Consider the following 12275-nt stretch of genomic DNA (forward strand, 5'->3'; position numbering starts at 1 on the left):
AGATGATCAGGTGTGTGCCTATGGACTAAGTATTAATCCAGGCTAGACAAGGGCAGCAAGACATCCACGGATGCAGAAGATTTCTCTCAAAGCAGGGGGGGTGAGGTTCTGAGCCTCACCTCTGTTGACCCCCAAATTCTCACCTGATGGCCCCCCTGCGACTGTGCCTGTCTTAGGTTGTTCCTCCCTTGAGGAATCTTACCCGTCTCTGGCTAACCAGTCATCTTCCGGGGCCATACAGGGAGATGTAAAGTTGGTAAGTGAGAGAGAAGCCATATTGAAACATGTACTTTTTAAGTGACAATATGAAACTACCTAGATGAGTCCAGTTTGGGGTGGGGAATCTCACACACACTGTCAGGGAAGAAACAGAAAATGTAACAGTGGCTAACTCTAGGTTAGCAGATGACAAGTGATGTTTGCCATTCTCTACAATAAGCAGGCTCTAGTTTTGAATCAGAAAACAATTTTGTTTTTAAGGCTCTCCGTGTCAAAGACAGAAGACAGAGTCCCTCTGAAGCCCCCTCACCTCACACGTGGCCCGGATGATCCCCGAGATGAGGCCACACAGCTGGTTGCCTCGGGTGCGGAAGGCAGAAAGGTCAGCCTTCAGGTCTCTGTGCCGCTGCTCCGAGGCGTCCAGCTGCTGGCTGAGGTGCAGCACCTCCTCCTGCAGGGCGTAGAGCCTCCGCAGGCGGGTCTGGCCTTCTTCCTTCCGCAGCCGCTCCTGTTCCACTTGCTTCAGGCGCTGTTGCTCTGCCTCCCGCAGCTTCAGGTTGAGAATCTGTAGGAAGGGTTGTCAGGTTACCTCTCTCCGAGGGGCTCCTGGGCCTTCTCTCTCTACATTCTTCGAGTCCTGTGGGGCCCCACGGCAGGAAGAGGACGGCCCAAGGCCAGGCACACAGAGGCCTGTGGGCCAGGTCCTCCATGACTGCCGGAACATGACTCCGCAGGCAGTGTACAGCCAGACGCTGAGCCACCCACACGGACTGCCCAGGCTCTGACCTTTGCTCTGTGACGATGCTCAGCTTTTAGCTTCTCTTGGTGGCCCAGGGCTTCTCTGGAGCTGAGGGGAAAATGGCAGGAAGAAGAGCTGGGGATGCTTCCTGTGGTCCTTTGACCTCTCCTAACAGCCTCCCTCTCTGTCAGATGTTGGTCCTCTTCCCAAGGTTGCTCAGTTTTCTACATTATAAGCTTCTCTGTTATTTTGATACTTTAAGGATTCAAAGTAAGTTGGACTCTTTTTCCCTTTGGGTTTTGGGCTGGGAAAGAGCTCCAGTTGAGCACACTGACATTCCTGGTCATACCCCCCCAGGGCAACCCACCTCTTCTCCATCATTTCCCGAAGGTCCTGGAGTTCTTTATGGTGCTTCAGCTCCCTCCGCTCATCATACCGCTTCAGTTGTTCAGAAGCCATGTCGGCGAAGGCTCGCACCATCTTCTCCTGCTCCTCCTGCCGGCACCTCAGCCTCTCCTGGAGAGAAGCAGCACCGCTCTCTGGAGCCCCTTTACCGCCTCCCTCACCCCCTGGAATGCCCTCCCATCAGACCTAACAATGCCAAGGCTACTCCAGGGCATGGAATCATCTGCTGCCTTCTCAGAAACTTTGCTCAAGTCAGCTCGCCCCTTTGGGCTGATACTTAAACTCAACTGTTTGGTGAACTCCTCCAATTTGCCCCATACTCTTTATGTCACACCAGTATAAGCTGGAAATAAGTGGGAATTCACCAACATAGCACCAAATAGCCCCGAGTGTTGAAGCCTCCATCCTCTGTGATCTCATGACGGTTTCAGGGTATTCTACAGAAATCCTTGCTCTGACTCCACCAACATGCTATGCACATTCCTATCTCACTTCTTTCCTTGTCCTATTATTTTGCCTAGATTTTTTGCCAATCTCCACTTAGCTAAGTCCCTTTCCTTTATATCTGAGGGGACCAGGTATTTCTACTATTATTCAAGAGGGTTCCCATATGGTTTTTAGGGGTGAAGTGACATCTTAACTGTCAAAATCTGAAGCATATACATACACTTTGACTCTAGCTCCCCTTTAGGCATTTATCCTAAGGAAATACTTGCATGCGTGTACAAAGATTTATAAGCAAGGTTGTTCACTGCAGCCCTGTTGATAATGGCAATAAATTTTAAACAAATTAAATGGGGATTGGTTAAATTTATTACAGTGTGTCATAATGGAGAATACTCTGCAGCCTTTCAAGAGGATGAGATACCACATACACTGTCATGGAGATATGTCAAAATACATTATGTTACTCTATTTTAAAAGTTTTTTTAAAGCTTCCAGTGGAAGAAGGCAAATTAAAGAAAGCATATATATCTTCTCCTCGGAGCCTCTGTTTAAATAAGAATTGAGAAGAAAAGAAAAAAAAAGACAACATCAGAGAGCACAGGAGGGCGATCAGCAGCAGGGAAAAACTGTCAACATCCTCTAGAAGAGAGGAGTCCACGGCGGAGTGCGGACCGACAGGCGGGGCGGAGAAAGCCCGAGGAGACACACACTCAGACTACGCCTCTCAGGTAGAGGCCCGCCTACCAGCAGAACCTCCAAGAGGCTGAGGACTGGGAAACGGCAGGCCTGAAATCAGGTGGGGCTCATGGGGCTGAAAGTAGAGACATCGGCTGGAATGTTTATGGACAGTCAACTCCTGCCCCCTTCCCCAAATCATTAGACTAAAATTGGCAGACACCAGGCACTTCTACTGTAATGATTTAAAAAGAGATCTGCAAATCTTCTGACATCCTCCCATGCCCTCTATTTCACCCTGAGCAGGCTAGTGGGGGCATGATGAGTAGCACAAGGTGGGCATTCATAATCCCCTAGGAAATGTATTTAAAGGCAGCTCCCTAGGGGGCCCACCTGGCCTTACTTCAGAGGTCACTTACCAGTGCTTTCCTTCTGTGCACCAGCTCACACATCCGGATGCAGCCTTCCACTGTGATCCCCCGGGGGGACGGAAGTGCCATAGATTCTGTGTGCTGGGACTCACGTTTGCTCTGTACAGACAGAAGATGACAAAATCAAGCTTTTAGGATGATAAAGTTGGTATTATCCTCTCTATACAAAAACCACATCCTTACTTATGAACAACAACTAATAGAAGCAACAACAAAACAATCTAGGTCAGACCAGTGTGCTTTACGTGACACTGACCCTGTTCCAATTGTCTTCCTTAAAAACTGGATGCTTGTTGACTTGGGCAGATTTTTTTTCTCCTTGTAACTATCTGTTCTGATCTGCCCAGAAAGCTTTTCCCCCTTCTTTTGTTAAGCATCCAGTTGTGCTCAGGCCATGTGGGTGGAGCAACCCCAACCCACACCCCCAAGTCTTCTACACTCCTAGCCTCAGGGGTGATCATGCAACCAGCCTGCAATCAAAGTGCTCTGTCACCCTGCGTCTGCTTCAGGAATGAGGCCTATGACCCAAGCTGGGGCAGAGTCCACCTCTCTTTTTCTGATGGAGCTTCTGAGAGGGCTTTCTCTTCATCTGGGGATGTTAACCTCGGAAGATGTGTGTCGAGAGCTACCAACAGCCATCTTGCCATATAGAGTCTACATGAAAAATGAACCAGGAAGAGTGAGGCAGAATCGAGAGAACGAGAGGCAAAGGCCTGTGTCTGGGTCACTGGATCATGCCAGAAATGATGTAAACCAGAGAAAAGCGGAAAACAGATCGCCTAACTGATTCTAAATGCGCTCCTAGACTGCCTACTTAGAAATTAATTAATAATAAATTACTTAATTAATTCCTTTCTCTCTTCCTTGTTTTCCTCAAGCTAGTTTAAATTGGTTTTCTGTTTTTTAAACGCCACTCCTAAATGATACAATAATGCATTATAGAAAGCCCTCCAAAACTTCATTTAACCTCAAGAATGACTGAGTTTCATACTTGGAGAGGATCTCAGCAATTCTGTCCAGCACCAGATAGGAAGGACAGCACCAATAACAATTTAACTGTTTTTAAGTAGGAGAAACAAAATTGGGGACAAAAGAGCCGAAAGAGGGTAAAAATTCATGCAGAGCGAATGATAAATAAATTCAAGAGCTGGTATAAATTTTACACGAAGCCTTCCAGCAGCCAACACAAAAAGGGAGACCTTATGAGTTAAACACATGCAATGCTCATGAGAAAAAACAATCCAACTGCTCATAAAATTAATTAGTATTCTTGGTGTTAAGAACAGACGAGAATTTCTCTCTCTGGGTCTCCATAAAAAGAACACTGGGTGATGTAGTAACATTGTCCCTACAAACAGCTACAAGAAGCAGCAGTCATTATTTTTCTCCGGATAAGGTCAAGCGTTGTATGATGATATTAAACACTTCAGCTTTATAGCCACCATTGTCTTTTGTCTTAAGCTGATTAAAACCCTTACCTTGGTTCCATTTGGTGCTGAGGAGGCTGGTGAGAAGGCAGGGCTTGTGACAGGAGATGTGGGAACAAATGAAGGCTGGTCTAGGTCTGAAGCAGATCTAGAGGATGTTGAAGTTTTTGAGGGAAGTGGGCTCTCTTGCTGATGGGCTAAGACATGATCTATCACCCATCCACAGTAAGGAGATAGCTTGGGAGGACGCATACTTTCTTCTAAAATATCCTAGAGAGAAGAGGAGGGTGAAGCCCAACTTGCATGTCATCTGATCTCAGCAATCAAAGATAATTTTATCCTTATAATCCACTACAAGCCTTATTGAGAATCTAAGGATGCCCAATACATACACTTATACATACCAAAGACGTAAAGTAATTGTATTAACAATCAGAGCTGAAGAGAAAGCACAGTAGTTTCCTGATAATGACCCTGACTACGTTTAGGGTATGGGACTAAATAACCCTAACTACGGAAAAAGGAACAATGTACAAAGAAGGGCATTACAGCATATTTGAAAGCAACCTGAAATGCTGGAACAGAAATGAACACAAGAGGAATTTTGAAGTAAACTACCGTATACATATTCAGTGGAATATCAGTCACTTAACAATACTGTGAATACTATGTAATATACTTAATGTTAAATTTTCTCCCCCGTTTGATTGAAAAACAATTCACATACATCACTGTATAAGTTTTACAACATGATGGCTTGATTTACATATATTGTGAAGTGACTATCATAGTAAGTTCACCTAACAACTCTCTTCTCATAAATAGATACAATAAAAAGAATAAAAAAGGAAAAAAGAACTTCTCCTTGTGAGGAGAACCCTTAGGATTTACTCTCTTAACTTTCTTTATATTGCACACAGTGTTAGCTATATTCATCATGTTGTACATTATATAACCATTCCTTATTTATTTTATAACTGGAAGTTTGTATCATTTGACCATTTTCCTCCATTTTGCTCTTCCCAAGATTCAATTCTAAGCGAAAAACCAAAAGGATAAATCAATATGGCTACAACTATCAGAAATAAAAAATACTATTACACTAAAAAGAATAAATAAATAAAGGAAATAAAGTTATGCTTGAGTGACATATTTCCCTTAAATTTTGTTTTTAATTTTGATATGAACATGTAATTCTTTAAATGAAAATAGGCTTATTAAAAAAAAGGTATATGAAAACCTAGAAGAAATGGACAACTTCCTAGAAAAATACAACCTCCCAAGACTGACCAAGAAAGAAACACAAAAGTTAAACAAACCAATTACAAGCAAAGAAATTGAAACGGTAATCAAAAAACTACCCAAGAACAAAACCCCGGGGCTGGATGGATTTACCTTGGAATTTTATCAGACACACAGAGAAGGCATAATACCCATTCACCTTAAAGTTTTCCAAAAAATAGAAGAGGAGGGAATACTCCCAAACTTATTCTATGAAGCCAACATCACCCTAATACAAAACCAGGCAAAGACCCCACCAAAAAAGAAAATTACAGACCAATATCCCTGATGAATGTAGATGCAAAAATACTCAATAAAATATTAGCAAACAGAATTCAACAGCATATCAAAAGGATCATACACCATGACCAAGTGGGATTCATCCCAAGGATGCAAGGATGGTACAACATTCGAAAATCTGTCAACATCATCCACCACATCAACAAAAAGAAAGACAAAAACCACATGATCATCTCCATAGATGCTGAAAAAGCATTTGACAAAATTCAACATCCTTCATGATAAAAACTCTCAGCAAAATGGGAATAGAGGGCAAGTACCTCAACATAATAAAGGCCATATATGATAAACCCACAGCCAACATTATACTGAACAGCGAGAAGCTGAAAGCTTTTCCTCTGAGATCAGGAACTAGACAGGGATGCCCACTCTCCCCACTGTTATTTAACATAGTACTGGGGGTCCTAGTCATGGCAATCAGACAAAACAAAGAAATACAAGGAATCCAGATAGGTAAAGAAGAAGTTAAACTGTCACTATTTGCAGATGATATGATATTGTACATAAAAAACCCTAAAGACTCCACTCCAAAACTACTAGAACTGATATCAGAATACAGCAAAGTTGCAGGATACAAAATTAACACACAGAAATCTGTAGCTTTCCTATACACTAACAATGAACCAATAGGAAGAGAAATCAGGAAAACAATTCCATTCACAATTGCATCAAAAAGAATAAAATACCTAGGAATAAACCTAACCAAAGAAGTGAAAGACCTATACCCTGAAAACTACAAATCACTCTTAAGAGAAATTAAAGGGGACACTAACAAATGGAAACTCATCCCATGCTCATGGCTAGGAAGAATTAATATCATCAAAATGGCCATCCTGCCCAAAGCAATATACAGATTTGATGCAATTCCTATCAAATTACCAGCAACATTCTTCAATGAACTGGAACAAATAATTCAAAAATTCGTATGGAAACACCAAAGACCCCGAATAGCCAAAGCAATCCTGAGAAAGAAGAATAAAGTAGGGGGGATCTCACTCCCCAACTTCAAGCTCTATTACAAAGCCATAGTAATCAAGACAATTTGGTACTGGCACAAGAACAGAGCCACAGACCAGTGGAACAGATTAGAGACTCCAGACATTAACCCAAACATATATGGTCAATTAATATTTGATAAAGGAGCCATGGACATACAATGGCGAAATGACAGTCTCTTCAACAGATGGTGCTGGCAAAACTGGACAGCTACATGTAGGAGAATGAAACTGACCATTGTCTAACCCCATACACAAAAGTAAATTCAAAATGGATCAAAGACCTGAATGTAAGTCATGAAACCATAAAACTTAGAAAAAAACATAGGCAAAAACCTTTTAGACATAAACATGAGTGACCTCTTCTTGAACATATCTCTCCGGGCAAGGAAAACAACAGCAAAAATGAACAAGTGGGACTATATTAAGCTGAAAAGCTTCTGAACAGCAAAAGACACCATCAATAGAACAAAAAGGAACCCTACAGTATGGGAGAATATATTTGAAAATGACACATCCGATAAAGGCTTGACGTCCAAAATATATAAAGAGCTCACACGCCTCAACAAAGAAAAAACAAATAATCCAATTAAAAAATGGGCAGAGGAACTGAACAGACAGTTCTCCAAAAAAGAAATACAGATGGCCAACAGACACATGAAAAGATGCTCCACATCGCTAATTATCAGAGAAATGCAAATTAAAACTACAATGAGATATCACCTCACACCGGTAAGGATGGCTGCCAACCAAAAGACAAACAACAACAAATGTTGGCAAGGCTGTGGAGAAAGGGGAACCCTCCTACACTGCTGGTGGGAATGTAAATTAGTTCAACAATTGTGGAAAGCAGTATGGAGGTTCATCAAAATGCTCAAAACAGACCTACCATTTGACCCAGGAATTCCACTCCTAGGAATTTACCCTAAGAACGCAGCAATCAAGTTTGAGAAAGACAGATGCACCCCTATGTTTATCGCAGCACTATTTACAATAGCCAAGAATTGGAAGCAACCTAAATGTCCATCGGTAGATGAATGGATAAAGAAGATGTGGTACATATACACAATGGAATACTACTCAGCCATAAGAAGAGGGCAAATCCTACCATTTGCAGCAACATGGATGGAGCTGGAGGGTATTATGCTCAGTGAAATAAGCCAAGCGGAGAAAGAGAAATACCAAATGATTTCACTCATCTGTGGAATATAAGAACAAAGGAAAAACTGAAGGAACAAAACAGCAGCGGAATTACAGAACCCAAAAATGGACTAACAGGTACCAAAGGGAAAGGGACTGGGGAGGATGGGTGGGTAGAGAGGGATAAGGGGGGGAAGAAGAAAGGGGGTATTAAGATTAGTATGCATGGGGGGGAGGGAGAAAGGGGAGGGCCGTACAACACAGAGAAGACAAGTAGTGATTCTACAACATTTTGCAATGCTGATGGACAGTGACTATAAAGTGGTTTATAGGGGGGACCTGGTATAGGGGAGAGCCTAGTAAACATAATATTCTTCATGTAAGTGTAGATTAAAGATAAAAAAAAAAGAAAGAAAGAAAAGGGGGATTACTCCTTGATAGGATAAAACTAACTGTAAATCAACAATTAATGCATGCTTTAAATATCCTTAATTTTGATCACTTAAAGGGTGTCAGATGATCGGCTATGGAGGTACACTTTTCTGATAATATTCCTTGCTCTTAAAAAAAAAAAAAGCAGTTCCTGTGTGGTGACCTCCAATGAGTTCTACACAATGGTATAAAGGGCATATCAAAGTGTGGGCAAAGGGTCTGTTTGTGTTTATACAGAGGATCAAAGCCTAATTTGGCTACCCAGAAACTGAACTAAGATACGATATGAAGAAGAACCTCCAACATCAGCACTCTCTGGAAGAGTCATACCAGAAGATGATCATCAAAAAACCTCAACAAAGATCCAGGCGATGCTGCAGTTGTAGCTGCATCCATCCCACCAGTTCCTGGACTTGCCATTGGAATGACGAAGGAGATATCTAAGCTGGCCTGTGCTTTCAGTAAAACAACAAATTTGACTGGATCTATACTGTCAGAACTCAACCAAGAATTAGGAGAAGTGCAAGTTGCAGCACTCCAAAATCTTACAACTACAGACTATCTACTGTTAAAAGAACATATGGGATGTGAACAGTTCCCAGGAATGGGTTGTTTTAATTTGTTTGATTTCTCTCAGACTGTTCAAGTACAGTTGGACAATATCCATCATATCATAGACAAATTTTCACAAATGCCTAGGGTGCCTAACTGGTTTTCTTGGCTTCACTGGAGATGGCTGGTAATTATAGATCTGCTTTGGTTATGTAACTGTATTCCTATTATGTTAATGTGTGTGCGCAATTTAATTAGTAGTTTAAAACCTATACGTGTTTAAGTTACTCTACAAGAAGATATGTCAAAGAAATAATCAATCCTCCCATGTTTTCTTCCGTCTGCTACCTCTATAGCTTTTCTTCTTCCTTTCTAATTACAACCCTTAAATAGAATTCGTGCCTCATATCGAATTTACCGAGTATCATAGTTCCTCCAAGTGGTAAAGATACCTCAAGACAAATGCTGGGCATAGAAGCCACAGGGCATGAATCTGCAAAGAAGTAAAAAGCTAACTTTTTCAAACAATATGGCTTCTCTCTCACTTACCAACTTTACATTTCCCTGTATGGCCCCGGAAGATGACTGGTTAGCCAGAGACGGGTAAGATTCCTCAAGGGAGGAACAACCTAAGACAGGCACAGTCACAGGGGGGCCATCAGGTGAGAAATTGGGGATCAACAGTGGTGAGGCTTAGAACCTCACCCCCCCCCTGTTTTGAGAGAAATCTTCTGCATCTGTGAATGTTTTAATGCCCTTGTCTAGCTTGGATTAACACATGGTCTACAGGCACACACCTGATCATCTACATTTGCTCTCTTAACAGCACTGAACTATGTTTCCTACCTTTATCTTGCATCTACCTACCACTTCAGCATTTTATTAAAAATAAAAATAATAATAATAATAAAGGGAGAAATGTGGGATCAACATATAAATCAAGTATAAAAATCAAATGAATATTCATATTTGACCTGATTGTTTATAGTTCATAATGCGTGATCAAAACCGAAAGTTCCTGTGATGACTGCCCTTGTACTGTTCACCCTGTGAGAACTTATTCACTATGTAAGAATTCATTCACCATGTAAGAACTTGTTCGTTATGCTTCAGAAGATTGGAGACTGACGAGAATTAGGCTTGAGATGGATTAATGATTGTACATTGAGCATTGACCCCCCTATACTGAATTCTATTGTTGTTAACAACCATTTGATCAATAAATATGAGAGATGCCCTCTCAAAAAAAAAAAAAATTGGAATTATACCAATTCAGATGGATTTGAGAAAGTTTGCCCTGGAGCGAATTCTGAGCCAATTTAATTCCTTGCTCAATGCTGTACTGTGGTGCAGTTAACCCAAGGGCCATTTTGGCCATTCTTCTGAAATTGTTTTTAGTGGGCTGAATCATTTTCGGGTTAATTTTTACCATGATGATTCAATCTGTGCATCAGTTTTTCTATCTGTGTCATATTTCAGCAACAATAGCTTTGCCCCAGATACCTCCTTGGCCGCTGGCTGCTCCTTGAAACAGGTTGGGCACATTCTTACTTCAGGCACTGTACTGGCTGTTCCCTCTGCTAGAAATGTTCTTGCATCTGGATAGCTCATCTTTCTCTTCGTCTTTCAACAAGGCCTAAGATGACTATCCTATTTAAACACAAGCTTCTCCCACCCTGCATTCCTGATCCTTCTTAATGCACACTTATCACCTCCCAACATACAAATCATGTAATTTGTTGCCTGGTCTATTGTCTGTCTCCCTCTGTTGGAATATAAGCTCCACTGAGGGCAGAATGTTTTGAATCTTTTCTTCCCCATTGTACCCCCACTGCCTAAAAGAATGTCTGGCACCCAGTAGGCACTCAATAAATATTTGTTGAATGCAAAAAAAAAAAAAATCAAACGAATATTCATATTTGACCTGATTGTTTATAGTTCATAATGCGTGATCAAAACCGAAAGTTTCTGTGATGACTGCCCTTGCACTGTTCACCATGTAAGAATTTATTCACTATGTAAGAATTCGTTCACCATGTAAGAACTTGTTCGTTATGCTTCAGAAGATTGGAGACTGACGAGAATTAGGCTTGGGGTGGATTAATGATTGTGCATTGAGCATTGACTCCCCTATACAGAATTTTATTGTTGTTAACAACCATTGGATCAATAAACATGAGAGATGCCCTCTCAAAAAAAAATAAAAAAATTAAAAAAGGTATAACAACAGTGATTACAACAGTGATTAAAACTGTATGATACTGGCACAAGAAAAGATATATAGATCAATGGAACAGAATTAGTGACCAGAAATAAACCCACACATATGTGGTCAATTAATACATGACAAAGGGGGCAAGAATATACAATGGTGACTGGACAGTCTTTTCAATAAATGGTGTTGGGAAAACTGGACAGCTACATGCAAGATCACTATCTTACATCATACACAAAAGTAAACTAGCAATGGATTAAAGACCTATACGTAAGACATGACATGATAAAACTCTTAGAAGAAAACACCAGCAAGAATCTTGTGAACATCAACATGAGTAATTTTTTTTTGGATACATGTCCTCAGATGAGAAAAATAAAAGCAAAAATAAACAAGTGGGACTACATCAAACTGAAAACTGCCCAGCAAAGGAAACCAACAAAACAAAAAGGCAACCTACTGTATGGGAGAATATATGTGCAAGCGATATAGCCAAGAAGGGGCTAATATCCTGAATCTACGACGTACTCATACAACTCAACACCAAAAAAACCCAAACAACCCAATTAAAAAATTGGCAGAGGACCTGAATAGACATTTTTGCAAAGAAGACATACAGATGGCAAACACACGCATGAAAGGATGCTCAACATCACTCATCAGCGGGGACACAGATCAAAATCACGATGAGGTACCAACTCATGCCAGTGAGAATGGCCACTACCCAAAAGACATGAATAATAGTGCTGGCGAGGATGCAGAGAAAAGGGAACCCTCCTACACTGTTGCTGGGCATGTAAATGGTGCAGCCACTGTGGAAAACAATATCAAAGTTCCTCAAAAAACTAAAAACAGAAATACCGTAAGACTCAGCAATTCCACTTCTGGGCAATAACCCAAAGACAACAAGATCACTAATTCGAAAAGATATATTACAGCTATGTTTACTGCACAATATTTACAGTAGGCAAGATACGGAAGCAACAAAGTTATCTACCGAGAAATGAATGGATAAAG

The 12275-nt window shown here is 41.1% G+C and overlaps 1 protein-coding gene across 1 annotated transcript in view; it reads right to left on the reverse strand.

Annotated features, from left to right (window-relative positions):
* Positions 1-12275, reverse strand: part of GLE1 (GLE1 RNA export mediator) — a 36446-nt gene that overhangs the window by 19330 nt on the left and 4841 nt on the right. The window contains exons 2-6 of the mRNA XM_037008036.2: positions 4395-4613; positions 2905-3015; positions 1326-1474; positions 1006-1066; positions 530-784 (exon numbers count right to left, since the gene is read on the reverse strand). Of these exons, the coding sequence (XP_036863931.2) occupies positions 530-784; positions 1006-1066; positions 1326-1474; positions 2905-3015; positions 4395-4613 (795 nt within the window). The remainder of the gene's footprint in view (positions 1-529; positions 785-1005; positions 1067-1325; positions 1475-2904; positions 3016-4394; positions 4614-12275) is intronic.

This window comes from Manis javanica, chromosome 2, assembly GCF_040802235.1.
Source record: "Manis javanica isolate MJ-LG chromosome 2, MJ_LKY, whole genome shotgun sequence".
Taxonomy (NCBI): domain Eukaryota; kingdom Metazoa; phylum Chordata; class Mammalia; order Pholidota; family Manidae; genus Manis; species Manis javanica.